We start from the raw sequence: 19,760 nt of genomic DNA, 5'->3' as shown, positions 1-19,760 counted from the left end.
AAATTACAAGGTTGACTGCTATTTCTCTAACGAGGACATAGCCGTACAAGGAAATGTCGCAAGAATACTTAAGATAAAGTAAAGAAAAAACTTCCTCGAATTTGTGCAGTCATTGACTATTTCTAGTGTTGTATTAATATTGAGGGGGCATACGATGATATTATCGTAAAGTGGACAATCATATCTTAATAATACATATCATAGTTAATATCTTAATTAATATATTGAAGATGATTTTACTTTTCAAATTTGTGTATTCGTTAAAGAATTCATTTTAGTAACGCCATTTCTAAAATTCCAACTACCTAGCTACGTAAGACCATCTACAACGAACGTGGCTGCACAAATATAAACATCAGCGCACTTTTTCACGGTAGAGAATCTTCACACTGTATCCAACTCGAGCGCGAAACGAATGCAAATCGAAGTCAAGAAATTATTGCCAGCCCGTCGAACGTGCAACCACGTTCGTCGCCCCAATTCGTCGTTCAATATCCCAATAAAAGGTACCCTTTGCGCGACGGTTCTCTTCCCGGCTCCCCAATGTCTCCACGGCGATATTGTTTATCTCTGACCTTTTCCACTGCGTTGCGTTTCCCGTTCAGCTCGAACGACACTAGAAAGTCTTTCACTGAGAAATCTCTTGGTTCTCGCATCATTTCCGCTCGAACACATATATCGTATAAAAAAAGCCCCCTAGAAGCTTCAAATTTCAATTGTCAGATAAAGTAATACGAGATCGACGAGTAGATATTACGAAGAATTGTCCTGTAACGACAGTACAACATACTTCCTTGCTCTTTTACATACTGGTTTCTTATTAGACGCGTGAATGTTTGGAAGAACATGTAAAGTGGGGTCTTCGTGACATTTTTACATAAGGAACTTGAAATTCTAGTAGCGAAAACAAACGACCGATTCGACTGAATCTTCAGGTATTTACGAATTGACGCAGAACGCGTACATGGGTTACCAAGGTGATGCATCGTCATGCGCCACTTCCGGTGCATCCATGCCTCTCCACGCTGATGTTTCGCGCATTGCATCCCGCGCAACGACGATTTATTATAGCGGCTGACGTCTTCTTGGGCCCCTTCGAAGGGAATACCCGGTGTTCCAGGCGACGGTTTACAAAGTTGTGGCACGTGTTGTTACTTAAATGGGTGGTACTCTATTCTATCCTATATTTCCCAAGTACAACTGGAATCCTGGGAATCCTGAGAGCTAAATTATGTCGGAATAGGAATTCCGTGTGAATGTTTATTGCGAGTGACGAAGTTTCGAACGTTGAAAGTACGCGGAAGGAGCAAGTGTTTGAAAGTAGGGCGCGAAAGAAGAATGTATGGTTATCCCAGGGTTTGAAGCGAAGAACGGTGTGAGGACAAAGTTTGAAGCTTCCAGAGGTTTTTCAAAACCTTTTTAGAAACCTTAAGTAAAAACATTAGGTGTAAACATAAACAACTTTCCATGTACAGAGTACAATAATGTTTGTCTATGGAAAATTAAAATAACACATTAAGAACAATTTTACAACTTTGTTATGAATTGAGAACATAATTACAATTTTTAATATAATATTATAAGGCAGTTATATAATATAAATTATTTCATACTTGATTAAATCGAAATATCTATTATATTGATAGAAATAAGAACGATTTGTTAAGGCAACATTTGAAAAAATTTGTAAAAGTAGATTCGAATATCCAATTTTTTTTTCAACAATATTCGCCCATTCTTTAAACGCTTGACAAATGCTACCTTCCAAATAAAATACTTTTAGAAGGTTCACTTTTAGAAGGTGTTATGTAACTAAACAGGCGTGAATTACAAAGGAATACAGCTATGACAGAAAATGTCGAGTGCAGTCGAAAAGACTAGTTAGAGCCGGATGAACGCTAGAAAAACTATCTCATTAGCAGAGATACTTGGAGGAAGGAAACTGCTGGTTCGTATATCAACCCTGTTTTTGTCTCTCTGGGAACGAAAGAGTTATGTAGGTTGATAATTATTCGCATTTTTGCAGTCAGACGTGTCTACTCTCGGTCTAGTGTTTGTTGTTAAGAGCAAGGAAAAGCTTCAACTTTGTAGTTGAACATTTCCAAGAGAATGAAATCCCATAAATACAGACGCTTAAACGTATCTTCTGCCCTGTTACCGACCTTGCAACATTTTTCAGGCACGCTTTAACTATTTGTCGTCAAGAATCGCGTAATTTCGAAATAACTTTTACTTCATTCTTGCAAATTTCATAATAAATATATATTGAATGGCCTAGATTCTAAATGACATTTACGATGAAAAATCCAACAGTATGAATGAAACGTACAACGTCCTCATGCATAAATCATGAGCGAGATCGTTAGAGGCTCTATCATCAAAATGTCTCGCGTTAAGTTGTTGTGAAATAAAACAAAAAAGAATCGTATAAAATAATTCCTTCGCTTTTATAATCCGTAATATCTAAGTCTAACAAACATTTATGCTTTACTATCATCTTTTCTCATCGTATTCAAGATAAAGATTAATTTATTCCCGTTTCCACGTTCACCTTATACGCTCATTGTTTTCCTTTAATAAACGTACGAAATTGCGTAATAAGTTCCTTTGTTCTTTGGCGTTATGTTTCGAATAAACACAGAATATTAAATATAGATAGTATGGATAAATACTTACAATAACATAATTTAGTAATAGTAATGGAAGAAAAATGAATGTTACGAGTGTTTAATAAAAGCATTGTTTATTGCTATACTCGTTAGATTATAGCATCTTTCATGAAGGAAATATTTGAAATAATTTTCTTCCGAAATAATCATTAACAAATCAACAAACTAATTATGAGAATTTTTTACCAAAATACACGCAACAAATTACAATATGTACCTACAAGTCTAGGAGATGCGGAACGTCGAAATGACTGTTGGATGGTAATTTAAAGTTCTCGAGGCAAAAAGTGTCGAGCGGATCAGCGAAAGAAAAGTTTTCTAATTAATCGAACGAACCGGTGGATAACGGGCAGCCTCGATGAAAAATTCTATCGCGTCTCTACCGCTTCCGGCGAAAATCCAAAGATGTTGATCGAGATTACCAGCCGATAGGAGATTACAGGCCATATAGCCAGGTGGGAAGGGGTTCGAAGAATCGTTTCTCTCTAAATCTTTGCGCTAAATCAGCGTCTTTCCACTCCTCGTCGCCCCTGGATCGCACTCTTTCGAGATGCTATCGAGAGCTCGTTAAAAAGAAATTGCCCTCGTAATCGATACGGCCAGAATCTTAGAAGTTCGCGGTCTGCCTTGGCTCGAGAGATGGCCCACCAACGTGAAAAGCAACGTGGAAGACCCCATATAAATTAAGACGACTATACGTCACAGAATGAAAACAGAATCCCCTCGTTGGACAGGGAAGAAATGAGAATTAGATGAGAGGAGGGGCGAATCATTGAGTCTGAAGAGTCTATCTGTCGGCGACAGCTGCTTTATCGGGTAACCCCGTTCCACCGTGCAATTTGATCTATGTTACCTATCCGATGAAAATTATGGTGCACGAGTCGGTGGTTTCTTCAATTATTAATTTTCACGCCATCTTTCCAATCCATAGTTCTCCGTTAGGTCAACGAGGTCGAACCGTATCGCCGGGATAGTGCGAAATGATTGAGCCAAAGAATCGAGCAAAAAACGAGGGTGAAACCTCTTACAGATAGGAAGAGTCCTTATAAGAAAAATTAGAAAAGGAATTGTGAAATCTATCAACAAGAATGGTTCCTGAAAACGTCTTCTATAACATGTAATTTAGAATACATTATTCATAAACATATAATACAGCGTGAAAAATAGGAAAATTCCACATTATTGCTATCGAAGTATTCTTCGAAGCTTCGTTGGGTAAGCATCAATCCTTAATGTTGGGCAAACGACGTATGCAAAAATATAGACCTTTCGTCGTCGCTGTCATGTCGTGCTTTTCATCCAGAAAGGAACTCGATTTTCCCTCGGTATAAATAACGTGTTCACGTGTTCGTCGTTGTACTCGAAAACGAAATCAACGGACTGCAACGCCATTTATTTCCTGTATATTTTCTCCCCTCCCCCTCTTTTCTTAACACGTTGGATGTATACTCAACCGCCATGCTCGATAGCACGCAGCATCGACTTTCCTTTTCAACGGTGGCGCCTGTTAAAATTGAATCCAGCGAGACCCGACGAGGCGTAGGAACGGAGAACGATCGGCTCCGCTGGCAAGAGGTCTAGGTAAATAAGGTGTGAACGATGAGTTATTGCCGCGCAAACTTTCTCGCCCCATCCGTTACCCACGTCGAATGAATTCTTCTAGCTGCCGTCTCGACGTCCTATTCACCATCGCATGCTCCTATCCTTCCAGGAGTCTATAACGGCATTCCCACGCACTGAAATGAGAAATGGCCCGCAAGGCGAACAAGGAGCGAACGAGGAGTCGTTCGCTCCCTGTGCCTCACCATCGTGTCCCGTCGCGGTGCGCTGTGCGTTAAAACGACTGTCTGATTGTGAAAAGGTCTATTTCAGTTACTATACTTTTTCAGGCAAAAATTACTCTATTATGAGACACCTTGTATAGTTTACGCAATGATCGTGAATTTTAAAATTATGTTATGGGAATGTTACAAAAAGTAGCGATTGATCTTTAACCCTTCGAGCGCTGCGTTGTTTGACGTTAAGCGTGCGCCGTGGACCGCCCACTCTTTACGAAAAAGCACACTGTGGGCTGCGTATTTTTTTATGAAAGAACGCAAGTTGCGCAGACTGAATTTTCATTGCAAAATATATTGATTGTAACTAAAATAAATTATGCAGTGACCTCAAAATCCTTAATAACCATTTATTTCATTAAGCAATAATAACATGAACAATATAAAAGTTTTAAATTATATCTTTGAAATTGAAAATTTAATAATTTTGTATTGTATAGTAAATCTCAAAACAGAGTTCAATACATAAGCCAACGTTACATTTTTTGCATTCGTAATGCGAGTCAGTCCTACGATTATGTTTAGTGCAAATAGCGCATCCTCGTCGTGAAGAATGTTTATTATTTGCTTTAGTTACGCAGGATGTAAGGAAATGCCACTTCGTTAACTGAAATGGAAGGTCGTCGGGTCTCCTTTAGCCTCTACTCTGCGTGGTGGGTATTTTTGCAAAATATGTTTTATGAAAAGCGAATGAAAATTTACAAATGTTCCAGTTTTATTATTAGTACTTTTGTAAAGAACATATCCATTATATATAGCAAGGTCTAAGAGGTGGAAAAAATATTTCTTATACCATTTTGTGCTTTTTCGAACGCACTGAAGTGAACTCAAAATCATATCGATTTTATTAACTGCGCCCATTAAGGCATTGAAGTCTGCTAAGTCACTTTGGTTTTCGCTTTGGTTTGCCAGTTTGATAATTAATTTTTCTTGTTTCAACGAAATCATCAGAATGTGAGGTAGATAACATCTATACGTCTTTTTTATCACGCCACTTTAACGCCACTTTTAACCTACATTGAATGGTTATGTGAGAACGCATATATGTGTTCATAGCATAAATTGAATGATTGTGTGAGAATGCATATTCATAGTACTCAAAGAGTTAAAAGAATTAGACAACTAACCGGAGCTATAAGATGGCAGAGAAATTTTAATCAGCTCATACTAATCCATATCATTTCACTCTAGAAAGCAAATTACGTGTATTTCAAAATTGGCCATATTTGAGTGCATATATCTATAAACGCTGCCAAATTTTTGTAACCTTTTTATTACAAAACAGCTTAACTATACACCTTCTTCTACAAATTCGACATATAAAATGATATAAATTCACTTTGATTGTCATCTTATACAATGGATGAAATGTGAACGCTAAATGGTACTCTTTCAGATGACTATGTAACTACAGAATATCCCATTTGCGTGTGTAAATAATTTTTATAGATAAATAATATTCTACTTAAGAATCCTTAAGGACTTAGAAAGCTAAAGCTAAGAAAAAATAAAAAATATCTGATAGAAAATTACGTATCCTTCCTAAAAATAAGTAATACAGAATCAAACTTGTGATTGCTTCTCGGTCAGGCAACTGCTTTCCAACATTTTAAATATTGCGCGCTGCTCCACCGCTTTGTCATCTCACATTGGACAGCTTGTTGAGACAGCAGCGAGTTTCCCTCACGTAAACTAACCAGTACAGTTGACCGGTATTGAACTGTGGCTGGTCCAAAATTCACTGTGAATGACGAGGTCGTGATAGGTGACTGCGATTTTCAGCACAGACCTCGTGGTCTGCTCGATGAAACAGATCTCTCCCGTGATCAATCGAGCGTTCGTTTGTCGAAGGATGCACAATGTTCGTGGCAACAGTTCCGAGACATTGAAACGCTCATGGTAATTGATTTATAGAAGGCAATTCGGACTTGAGATTTGTGGCATGGACACGTGATACATAGAACTGGTGACGTTATGGTGGATCTCGAAATTTGTAGATATACGCGGTACAGTTTGAAGGGAGAATATCTGAATCATAGGTAGGTATAGATCGAAAGTAAGGTACAGCTCGTTAGAAAAGTAGGTTAGACACAGTCAATATTACTCTTAATCTTCCATCTTCCCGATTGCAGTCGATAGTACTCACCGTCGCTGTTATTCAACTCTTCGCGAAGAAAGGAAGCACATCCGACGGCTTGTTTGCCACGAGATAATTAACTCGAAACTTCGGCAGCGCGAGATTGAAAGTCTCTTCAGACACGTTGCCATTGTTTTCCTCTCGATGAGAGTTCGGAAGAGACTCACGGTGGAAACCTCGTAAGGAGACTTTTCTCTATTTCGAACGACTAATTCATCAAAATGAAATTTAATTATCCAAATGACGAGGCTCCTTCATCGAACCTATTCTCGCTAATTTCAATCTCAACCTGATTAAAGCCGACTCGTTTCGAGTCTACATTGTTTCACGATTGACGATTCTATACGTAGAGCACTGTAGGTGCAGCGAGCCGTGAAGCCAACGAGGCGAACGCCTCGTTCTCGACACGCGTATCGACGAAAAATCGGTTTCTCGATGAAACGACCGTCGATGATACAGCTTTCAGGCATTTTGCTCTTAATTCACCGCTCGTTTCTCGTTCCAACTCCCTTGTTTCTTCCCTTTTTTTTTTCATGGAGGAAGAAAGGGAAATCGGAATCGAGGATCGACAGCCTGTAACACTTCAACGTCGATGCGGCTTCTCGTCGATGTGTAAAATTGAAAAAAGGGACAGCAGACACTGATGTTTTTTTCACGTGGAAATAGAGACGTGAGAAAATGTAGTTCTTATTAGAAGCCATTCATGCTTTATAACAAATTTTAACACGAGATTTTCATTTGTATTAATATTTTTTACGAAACTTTTATGATAACGCAAATTTGAAATAAATTACCAAATTAATGTTGAATTTTAATAATACTGGTACCAAGATTAAATTACCAAATCTACCAGAAATAAAAGTCGTTATACTTTAACGATAACAATATCAGAAATAAACGAAGAAAAGTATTAACTTGTTCCAAAAGTTTCTTTCATTTTATTCCAATAGAACAAACTGGATCATACATAATTCAATAAAATAATATAAAACAAAACATGTTGTTTACTTTTTCCTTATAAAAGGAAAGAAACTTTTGGGACAATCTAATAAATTGGATACACACGAGAAAAATATCGAATTAATCTCGAATTGTATTAATATTGATACTAACATTAAATTACCATATCTATCAAAAGTAAAAATTGTTTAACAATAAAAGAGTCAGAAATAAACCGAATTCAAAATAACGAAGCATTCGAAATTCCATCTACTAACCCCAAATCCTTTTTCATAAAACTACATCACCTGTATATTCGTTCCCCTCTTAATCCTATTCCTTTTCCAAATTGAACGTCCCTGAAACGCAACCTAAAATCTCCATATATGTATACTGTATACATATATACATACATGAATAATTACATTTTCTTGAAAACGGAGGGTAACAACCGTGGATTTTCACCGCGAAGCATAATCCAAACACAGATATTACATTCGTAGACATTATTCCAATCCCTTGAAGAATAACTGGAAATACGCAATGTAGATTATAGTCTTCAAAATTCCGAGTAAATTTCACCCCTGTAGGTGGTAACATCAAGGGAATGGCAGCTTGCGACAAAATTACTCGCCGTGAGGGGACATTCGGGCTTGTCCCATAACAATACCGTCGAAGAATGGGGTAACTAATACAAATAAAGGGGAGGCAGTAACACCAAGTGGGATGGAAGCCGAGAACCCTCTGACGGATTCACTGTTCCGTTTAATCGCCTCCTTTGTTTTGCTCTTGGCGGAGTAGACGCGCCTCCCTCTGAGAAAACGACTAAAGGCCGAGGGGTGGAGGAGCGGAACAAGACAAGAAGACAGTTATATTGTTGCGCAAACTGGGTCAGGTAAAAGTACATCGAAGCTAAACTGTGAATGGATAGTGAAAATACACCGACTCGATTGAAATCACGTTTTCACGCGCGCCTTTTTATTTTTCTTCGCTTCCTTTTTTTGCTGTTTGTTCGAGTATCGTTTTCCTCTGGGGAGAAGAAATTTTACTGAAGAGTAGTTGAAGTAGGGATGGGTCGTGGAAAAAAGCCTTCTGGTGTAATAATTTAGTAATTAAAACTCAGATTAATTTTACAAAGTTCAATATTTGTATTATTAGAATTGTAATTCTTTTATCTTTACGCGCAAATCTGCTTATCTAAATTAAAATATTGAAATTCGGAGGCTGATATATAAATTTTCTGAGAATTGAAATCTACTGCCAGTAAAAGAAATCGAAAACCTCCAAGCTCAAGTCAGAGGATCGTTAAAACCTGGAAACCTCGGTATTAATGCTACCACAATTCAATCCTGCAGCCATTAGAAGCAAAGGGAATCGGAAAGTTGTAAGACCGAGTTAAAAAGTCGTTGAATTTCGAAAGCTCAGGTGTTAATGGTCTTAGAATTTAAATCTACAGTCGCTAGTCGGTGGGAAACGAAAGAAATCGGGAACCTACAACCTCGGGCCAGAGAGTCGTTGAAACCTCAAAGCTGTGGTATTAACGTTCCTAGAATTCAATTCTGCAACCGCCAGAAACAAAAGAAATTGAAAATTTCCTATCTCAGGGTTAGAAGTCTCTTAAATTCAAAAGCTCGGAAAAATAGTGCAGTTTAAAATTAATACCCAAAGTAAAATTCCAAACGCTGAAATATGTTAACTTGGTTAATACAATTTTCGCGATTGTACAACTTTTTAATTCTAATGAAAATCGAAATCGATGGAAATTGGAACTGCGTGAATTTTGATAATTTTTAAAAAATTATTAAGTGATTAAATATGTAAATGAAATATAAACGATGGTAACTTGCATAATTGCTCGAATCAGCAGTTATTAAATTAAAAGGGCTTGCAAGTGAATCGTGGTGATTCGTTCATCGGAAAAATGAGAAAGGAACGGCTTCGAATATATTCGTTAACTCGAGCGTAACAATGAGGTCGATTAAGCTTTCCGTTTTTATCGTCGTGTCTCACTCTTTGATTTTCCCCGTTTTTCCTTTTTCTCATACACGTACACGTAACATGCTGCTCGTATCGGAATTCCGCCGGAGCTTGGAACTTTTTCACGCTCCACTATTCCCTAGATCTAAGTCGCAATTTCCATAAAAAAGATTTAGATCCGGCTTCCGCGCCACTCGACCGCTTCATACCTATTCATAACATGCAGATGCACGAAACGTCGTCCTTTTAGCTTGTGACCAAGGAAAAGGAACTCTCATCAGCCTTCAAAACGTTGCACAGAGTAATTTTCCGATTTTTATATTATAATTCATTTGAATTCAATAGCGAGAGATAAACCTTGTTTCTAAAATCTATTCAAATATTTCAAAATTACTAAATATACAATATCAGTTTCTACGGTGTGAATTATTTTCTTTAAAGTGAAGTGAATAAAAACCATTCAGCTCTATTTTCATAAAATAATATAAAATAAATTAAGTTGATTTCGTAATCGATATTGTAACATGCTCTTTAATTGCAATAATGTAAGATCACACTTTATATCAACATTTCTCGAGTAAACATTGTAATTAAGAAACGTTATTCTATGTTAATCCTAACATTGTGCTAATTATAATTTGTAGTAATTATAATTTTCTTCTTTTATATCGTAGATACGAGATATAATAGACCGTATGTATAATCTTACAGTATAATACAATTCCTAACCAATATAATTCAATAAAAATGTGCAGAGACTCTGTCAGGAAGTATCCAACTTACACATCCTCGTACCCATTCTAGTAGTTTAAAGAGTTAATCGCGACTCCTTTATCGCAACTTCGTTTTCCTTCGTCGCAACTTCGGAAAAACGATATACCGCGATATTAGTAAATCTTCTCTGTTCGATACTTCCCTGGAGCTTGATAAAAAGACATATTGCTAAAGTTTGTAGGACGAAACCAAAGGACGTTTGAAACTCCCAAGTTGCATTCCTCTGTCAGGAGAATTCGAACGTGCGTCCACGCCTTTCCAAGATACGTCTACACAACGGCATAAATACTTTTGCTTTCTTCGATGGGACTTTTATTACCGTGGGGAGAAATTACTGAGAACTTATCGCGATCGTAAAATACCACGGAAAACCATCATTTGTGACTTCAGGAGACCACATGTCCGATACCATAATCGAAATCGACGTTCCGATATCAGTTTGGATTTTCACAACGAATGTCCCTTTCCTGTTCCGATCTCCTATCGATTTCCTGTTATGGCATCGTGCAGCTATCCCAGCGATGTTCTATCTTAACACAGAAATATATTGTGCGTACTTTATGCTTTATATACATATGTTGCGTATGTGTGTTCTTCCTAATTCTATTATTACGTATAAGTATTACAAGTTGATTTTATCTTTTGTTAAGAGTAGCTTATAGAAAGTGTTACAGATATGGAAATGGATGAAAGTTACAGATTCTGAAAATTACAGAGTAATTGAAATGAACAGTATTCTCGACAGATGAAAGTATTGGAAAATTAGGGTTTAAGTTTTTTTAGATCTCAGTTTTTAGACTTCAGTGTTGTATGTTATTAGAAACATATTAGCATCTTGAATTTTACTATTATCAATGTCTTAATAGCCCAGTAACGCATTGCCAAAGATGATTCAAATAAACAAAATACACAAGGTCATATCAATATCAAAAACAGGAAAACAATCCATCGAATATTAATATCTAATCAATCTATCAATACAATTACACTGTATAATCAAGCAAACGATCATTTAATATCTATCATTCAAATTTTTCAAAAACCTGTTCCGTTCTAATGGAGACCATTCTAGTCCATTTTCAATAATTCCCTAATCCAATGTATAAAGAACGAAAACAAAATCAACGCCGAGCTTTCACGGTTTAACGGTTGCAAAAGGGATAGAAGATCATTAATGGAGAAGAACGAAGGGAACGAAGACGCAGATGTTATTAACTGAAACGGTATAAGTAATCGAAATGTTCCGATAGAGGAAAGAAACGATGAAGAAGAAATGTTCGATTTCGTTTTGACTTGTCCGAACCCAGATATACGGCAAGCACGATAAACTGAGAGCAAAGACTTCAAACGACGTATCTCGAGCAACTTCTTCCTAAATTTGGAAATGAGGAAAATGGCCACTGGTCGAGGGAAGTCGAACGCCGTATTTTGACTGGACCACTGCAGATGTTACGTCACGTTTGTAGAAACGATACGGTGGTTTGATTGATCAAAGGGAACACGTTTCTGATGAGTATCCAACCCGAGATACCTTCGTTCCCTTTTATTTTTTCCCTTTTTTTATTTTTTCTCTTTCTTTTTTGTCCTTTTGCCCCTCTTTTTCTTCCAACCAGGACCAGGTTTTCCAGCGTCAATTACGCTCATCCACCGACCAAAATGAAGGCACTCCTCGGTAAAGTTTTTTCTTTTAGAAGTGCGCATCCGTATCTTCCGCCGGCAAAGGCACCAACGAATTGGATTTACCACCAGACCCATACTACCCTCTCAGAGCTCTTATTTTACTTCCATTACGATCGCGACACGATCTGATCAGAGCCGATGGATGCTTTTTAGGAAAATCACAGACGAATGGAACATACATACGCTACATTGGAATGGAGAACACTAGATTGGAATCGGTGATTTGATTTACTCGAGTGTCGCGTTACTACTGTTGAATGCTGTTGATTAATTGCTCGTGACAAATTGATGCTCCATGAAGCATATTGCTCTAACATTTCACAGATGTAAAGTTGAACGATTTTTAAATTAAATAAAGTAGAAATGCGATCGATGAAAGGTCAATTAAAATAAATAACATAGTAACACGACCGATGAAAATACGATAACCCAGCCAATCGTAAACTATAATTTCGATCCAGTGACCTAGAAATTCCTAGTAGCTACGTATGTGCAGATACGTTATTGACCAATTTTCAAGTGCAACAACAAATTTTCACGTAGAAAAGTAGACTGTCGAATGAAGTGTCTAAAGTATAAAATCAAATAACGAAAGAATATTTCACGATCAGAGCCGTCAGCGTAAAAATCAATTCACCATTCTTTGAAAATTAGGCCAAAAGCCTTAGCTTACCGTCATTCGATCGTTCACAATGTTGAATGATCCATTTGAAGGAAACAGATCGACAATCAGAGAGAGCTGCTTCGATCACCTCCCACAGGAGCCATTTCCGGAGTCAAGCTTTCCACCGAGCCCGTTTGTCGGCTACGAGCTTTCGTCGCAGCACCAGTAAAATACCCATCAGGAGTATCCACGTCTACATTCAGTCTGGTCAGGACGCTCCGATTTGATGGACGACGTTGTCGATTCAACGACGAAGCAATTGCTGCCCGAATGCCAGCCGCGTCGCGTTACTCGAGTACTTTCGATTGTCTATTCACCTTGAAACCGCAACCGTTTCCAGAACTACCGTTTTCACGCGAGCTGCGCTATTTTCTCGCACGATCGACGACCGCGAATTCACACGTGTTCCCATTATTCTAAATCTGCGTGACGCTTGTTCACTAGGGAAGATTACAGCTTTGGACACAGCGTGCTCTTTGCTTTCTGTGTTTTCCTCTTATTGGGAAAGAGTAACTTGTTATCTCTCTGATGCGATCTTACGCTGTGCGAATAACATTGCTCTTAATTAATTATAGTTTGTAGAAATGTTAATGTGAACATAAGTTCTTATTCAGGAAATGTAAAATATATATAGATCATAAATGAATTGATTTGCCTTTATATTTCTTCCTTTCGAATTTTTATTTATATTAAGAATGGTATCAAACATTTGATGTGATGAATTTTCATATAATGTAGAGTACGGAAACTTTGATAAGTATCCCAGAATTGTTTCTGATTTGTTCAAAGGATAGAGTAGCAGATAAATTAAATTTGGACGTAAACGGCTCTGTCTATGTAATAATACAATAATTATAAGTTAAAAATGATTATAGGCTACTATTTTATATGCCAAGACTGCTATTATCTTCTTCTAGAATGAAAAATTTGAGTAGATTCTTTTACAGAAATAAAAATGGAGATTTGAAGAAGCCCTCGCCCGAGAGTTGTAGAAGTAGAACGTAACTTTCATGATCCGGCGGATTTCTGTACAGTTCATACATCAAGAAATTTATTATACTTTCATTGAATCTGACCCAAGTTTAACAATACAAACGGTTGCTACTTAGAAGTATCATATTTTCCGAACGTTTTTCCCATTCAGTAAGAAGATAATCTTTCTCTTACGATCTCATGAAAGTCGATCGTAAAATATCCCACAAAAGGGCCCAACTACCTAATTTACAAAGTTGTTTTCACGACGAATGAGAAAGGAAGCTGAAAAGAAAAGAATCTTATATTTTCTTATTGAATCTATTGGCTCATTGTGAAGTATCGAAACTTTCATGTAAATCCTTGCTGAAGTTTTAACGAGGCATTTAAGACAATACCTCGTGCAATAGACTATTGGTGAACAAGGTGAAGGCAACAAAAGGGGAAAACGTAATGCCATTCGATAATATGAAAATAATTGATCGGAGCTTATATAATATATTATCAAATATGTGAATGCACGCTAGTCTAGTATCTGAAAACATACTGACAGGAGAATCTCTTTCATTATTACGTCATACAAGAAACCTGTATTGAACTTTCTATAGTAAACAATGCACCATTGTATCGTAGAAATATGTATTTGCAAACAGCTTTTCACATAAGTAATGATTAATAATATCTGTAGATTAATAATGAAAATAATAATGGAGTAATAGCAATTTGATTATATCATAACAAAGATATATTGTCCAAATCTTCCACGTGTATATCTTTTTTCATTTTATACGATCATTTCTATGCGACATTTCTTATTTCTTATACGACATTTAACCATTTCTATCTAAAATCTTTGTAATAATAATTTTATTCCTTTGTCATACAATAATCTATATTACTTATTTTCAGTTCAAATATCCTTTCTTCGTACCTATAACATTCTAGACCAGGTATATGTAGGTATGTACTTATCTACTTCGTACATCTATCATCCTATTCTAAACACTCTTGACACGCTCGATAAAATCCTATCGCCTTCACAGTGATACTCTTACAAAAATTTCTGACACGCTTTTCATCATATCGTATCATGTTTCAGGCTGAAATTCCAATCTTTATATTAACTTTCCAATTTCTATAGATACCTACAGACGTCTCTCTTCGTTCTATGTTACACGTATTTCCAAATATCCTGTTAATTCGAATCAATAAAAATCTCTGACGAAAAAAAACTCTGAAGAAAATACAAGGGCCAATTTCTATTCAAACAGCAATATTTATATAATATATTCCACCTCGCACAAATTATTCCATCCTGCCCTAGAGGAAGGAATAATTGCAACCAAAGGACGGCCGTACAAACCGATCGTATATCCACAAAGTCGAAACCATGCATACAGATCGTCGGGTATCCCGCAGGACCCCATACAAAGGTCACCATTGACCCTACGTCGGCCAAACAATTTCCCCACAATGCATTCGATATTAGCGACAGCGTGGAGACGCACGCAGGGAGCGATGAATTTTCCGGTGAAATAGATACGTAGCATCTAACAGAATTTATTCAAATCCCTATCGTTCTGGTCTCTGTGGCGCAATAAGCCAGCGCCGTCCGTGGTTTTATGAATAATGCAACGCTTCTGGTGGCTCCTTCTTTTGCGCTTAGAACGCGAGACAGCCGGCGCGTATAAGAGCCATAGGTGTGCCCGGTTCTTAAGAAGTGTGCAAGCTCGTATCGGTGACAGAATGGCGGGCAAGGAGATGAAGATTTGCCCTATTCGTCGTGTGAAGCGCAGTTGACACACTTTCTAGGCTGCGATCGATACGTCACCCATACCATAGACGAGTAAGAAGATCACTGTGGTCTGTGGATTGCCAATAGAGAATGCATGTGTATATGAGAGAGAGAGGAGGTGAGGAGTTTAATTCGTAATGGTGTATTCTCTGCGAGTGGTACGAGTATCGATCGCGACGCAACTGCTGCTGCACGCCGTCACGCTAATGCAACGACAACGTCGATCATCGGGGCCGCTGAATTTTCAACAGGACGCGTGTCTCCAGGTTCTACGATTATGCTTCGTAGTTTCGAACACTGGCTGCGAGCTGATCACTACAGCGCAATGTGGTTTGGAAACTGTGGAAGGAGGAATTCTTGATTCTGATGGCTTCTCGTGGTTTAATGGCATATCAGGATTGATTCCAATTAGCGGACAGGCGTTTTAAAGATATTTTGTACAGGTTGATTTATTTCTTACTTACAATTACAGTTTCCAATAATTTATTAGATAGATAGAAGAGTATGCTAATATGAATCAGCGTATGCGAGTATGAGTTGATCATCGTGATGTAGTTTAGGAATCAAAAAGTGAAGAATTTTTTATTTCTGATGGCTTTAATTTGAGGTAGGTGTTGGTCGATGTTTTAAAGAAACGTTGTAAACATTACTGTTTCTTTCTCATAGAATGTGAACTAATCTATTAGAGGGATAGATTATACTAACTATGTTAACAAAATAAAATGAAAATTCAGATTAATCCCAAAGACTCATAGTCAGCAAATAAAAGTAAATGTTCTATTATTCAGTCGTATAATGTATAGATATGCGATTACAAGTATTATCTGGTTATATATGTGTACATAATAATAATATCAATACTGATGTTAGATTTATTATTGGTACAACTACCGATACAAATGAAAATTGGAACGTGGTACGATACAGCATGTTGGAATGTGTATTTGCAGAGTCAGTTATGTTGCATGACGTTTGATAGATTGACTGTATTTTACGTGTGATCTTGATGGATCGCCTGGCCGCTGTTGGATTTATCGCCGAATTCACCACGACGGAGCTTCTCGCGAATATTCTTCGCCCAACTAATTTGAAGCGAAGATGTCGGAGTCGCGTGAAATCCGACTTTTAAACTTAACGACAATCTCACGTGGAACTGGGTAACGTAATAGGACTTCTCAGAACTTTATCACGTGAATAATAGATAAAATCATATTTCAAGGAACTTGTTGGTTGACGGGATAGCTTTTCGGTGACAGAAATGAACGTCGTCTAATCAGCGATGACATATCTTTTCCTTCATACGTTAAAAACACATCGAAGAATTCATCGAATACATCATTCTTCGAATTATTGTTTCTTATCTTTAAAAGTAACGTGCTATTAAAAGTCAAGATTTTTCAAAATATTATAATCTACGATAATACAGACTACAGGATACAGAGATAGAGAATTAGATAGTATATTATAGACATTAGTAAACCGTAGTCATCAATCATTTTGTACGATCCTGTGTGCATTCGCACTCGGATAATTTTTCAAATCAGCAAAATAAATTTGGTTGCCATCATCATGCAATATGTAGAATCGGTAGACGATACCCACATATACACTACTACTCTTCAATATACTTAGGATAAGCATAAATTACAACACATTTAGTTATAAAATAAAATAGATATTTATCAATCGCGTGTATAAAGAAAACTGAATTTCTAAGATTTCATTACAATTCATGTTTAGAAGCAAACGTTCTGTGACTTGCTACTGATGACTATCTACAACTATATAAATTTCAAAATTCTATTGCATCTTTTTGATAATGCACAATAGATTTACAATCCCTTCAAAAGCTCCTCAATATAACCTGTTAAAATTATTTTTGAAAAAAACTTCGATAGATTTAGAAGAAACCAGAAATCGATAAATCTCGTAAATAGTCATACTACAATTTCAAAGCACTTCATCGAGACGCCAACGAAATTAGAGTCAGACACGTACATCCATGAGCCATATCGAGAATGCAATCAAACTCGAGCGTTAATTCGATTAAATTCACGAACAGAGTATGCCATTCCATTTGTCGTTTATCGAGCTTTGAAACGACCAATTGACGATAACGGAACTGTAAGGAACTAGATATAGTCGATAATACATATTTGTCGCCTTAAAACAAACAATTTTATTATTGCGTTATTGTAACGAGATTTAACCGAAGCTTAATTTTACGACGTGAGCTTTCTTCGAAATCCGTTTATACTTAAGTAGCTGACTTCGAACGTTTGAATATACTGCTCGCGGTTGTCTAACGTTAAATCATCGTACTAGCAAATAATCTAATTCTTATAAGCGCTGACATCTCGTCTCCTTTTCTAAAACCATATTCAAATAGGAAAGTAATTCGTAGGTTAAGAAGGATTCAGACGCTAAGAAGAAACAGCAAATTTTAACGCGATGGAAATTGCTAGATTTCAAGCAAGATTTAGATTTAGAACGGAAGTCTTGATTTATAACCGTATGCTAATTGGAACATGCACTGCGGTTAAGGACTTTGTGAGAATTTGTTTGAGAAACTGGGTTTCGGGGATTTAGAATGAATTTGAAATTGATACATTACGAGCTGGTATAATTAGAAAATTAGGGGATCAAGAATATTCATGGTCTCTTGAGTTACACTATTCAATGTTGTAAAAATAAAGTAGCACTCGAAATTATTACCTTCGTCCTCTAAATATTTCTAAGAGAGGTAAAAAAACATGCCAGACATAGTCGCATTTTTTATCTCCATTTATAGATTATGCTCCTTGAATTTAACTAGGAGAATTGGAAAATCCAATATAAATATATAAATATAAATCCATAATAAAATATCCAAAGTAAATTACTCAGTATAATACGTAATAAATAAAACAAATTTCTACTTGTTTCTGTAATTATTTACATAAAAATTGCGCAAGTATCCGCAGTCTAGTTGTTAACACCAATTATTACAATCATAACTCTACACATATTTCTTTAATCCAATCCTAACTCAAAGATCTAACTTTAAGATAAAACTTTTTTTCTTTCTAACCACTGCGCATTCATTCTCTTCAAACATGGTCTACCATTTTCAGCTCTAAAAAATTTGCAAGAGAGGAAACGTCGAATATTTATCGAGCAAACACAACATCTCCTTGATCGACCGTTGCCTTTCGGGTTTCTTTCGCCTAAAGCGACCAAAGTCAGAAAACTCACCGGTATTCGGAACCCTCGCTCAGCTGTCTGACCGTAATAGGGAATTCATTGGGTCCGTGTGCCTTCAGGAGCTCCTGCAACCGCACCAACCCTTCGTTATTCTCGTAGATGATGGTAAAGCTCTTCCAGCCCCAGGCTTTCACCAAATCAACGTATGCCTGAAACACAGTAGTCGCTTATTAGCCAGAATCGTGAACCTCGAACGACGATCCGTCGTCTCACTAGGAAATACTTTGCTCCGTTCCCGGTAATACCGGATTCCATGAACTAGTTTGCATGTACGAGTTTTCTGACGCGATTCGAACTTTCAAAGGTGTAATGGACCGTGCGAGGACGAACACGACGATGCACCATGCAAATGAGAGCACACCCGACTTTATCGCGATTGATAAATTAGTCGGTTGCTGGCAAGGTTATAGAGTCTGAATGGAAGATGTTTCGATTTAATAAAACGGAAACTTGTAATTCTAGTTCTTCGGACGTATCTTATGTGGTACAACTGTTCCAAGAGTTTGTGGCAAGATTTAGTTTAGACTCTACATTCTAAAAGATTTATTAATGAACTTTTTGCTGACAATGAATTATGTTTGAGATTTGTTTGATATGAATTATTAATAATAGTTGATTTAGAACTAGATATGATAATAATCAATTCAAACATCGTTATGTTACGACAATAGGCGGATAGATTTCTTCAAAATATAACTCAAATGATATTTCTAGTTTTCTTGAGAGAAATACATTTATTATACAAATATTCTAATGAGTGTATTTCTTGGAGAAGATTATATTCATAGGTATTCATTAATTTTATGGACATTTAATATATCATTCTTAACATTTATCGTTAACATTTCTAAATTATTTAGTAGGTACAGACATTCGTCTGTAATTTTGGCATCTATTAGATATTCATATCTAAATATAGATGATTCACAATCATCTTGATATTTAAAAACGCGTTCAAATTGTTTACAAGTAAACAAAGATTTATCTGTAATTCAATAATTAGTTTTTAATGGAAATAACATTCTATTTTGTAATTTTTACACTAAAAATGTAGATATATGTACTAGTTTTTTTT

At 36.7% G+C, this 19,760-nt stretch overlaps 1 protein-coding gene across 6 annotated transcripts in view; it reads right to left on the bottom strand.

The window, feature by feature from the left end:
• LOC100642436 (glutamate receptor ionotropic, kainate 2) overlaps positions 1-19,760 on the bottom strand; it is a 282,902-nt gene that overhangs the window by 82,406 nt on the left and 180,736 nt on the right. For all 6 annotated transcript variants that reach the window (XM_048408633.1, XM_048408628.1, XM_048408624.1 and 3 more), the window contains one exon: positions 18,677-18,834. In XM_048408633.1, coding sequence (XP_048264590.1) covers positions 18,677-18,834 — 158 coding nt within the window. The remainder of the gene's footprint in view (positions 1-18,676; positions 18,835-19,760) is intronic.

Source organism: Bombus terrestris, chromosome 1 (genome assembly GCF_910591885.1).
Source record: "Bombus terrestris chromosome 1, iyBomTerr1.2, whole genome shotgun sequence".
NCBI classification, from domain to species: Eukaryota; Metazoa; Arthropoda; class Insecta; order Hymenoptera; family Apidae; genus Bombus; species Bombus terrestris.
This window is presented reverse-complemented; position numbering and strand designations above follow the sequence as displayed.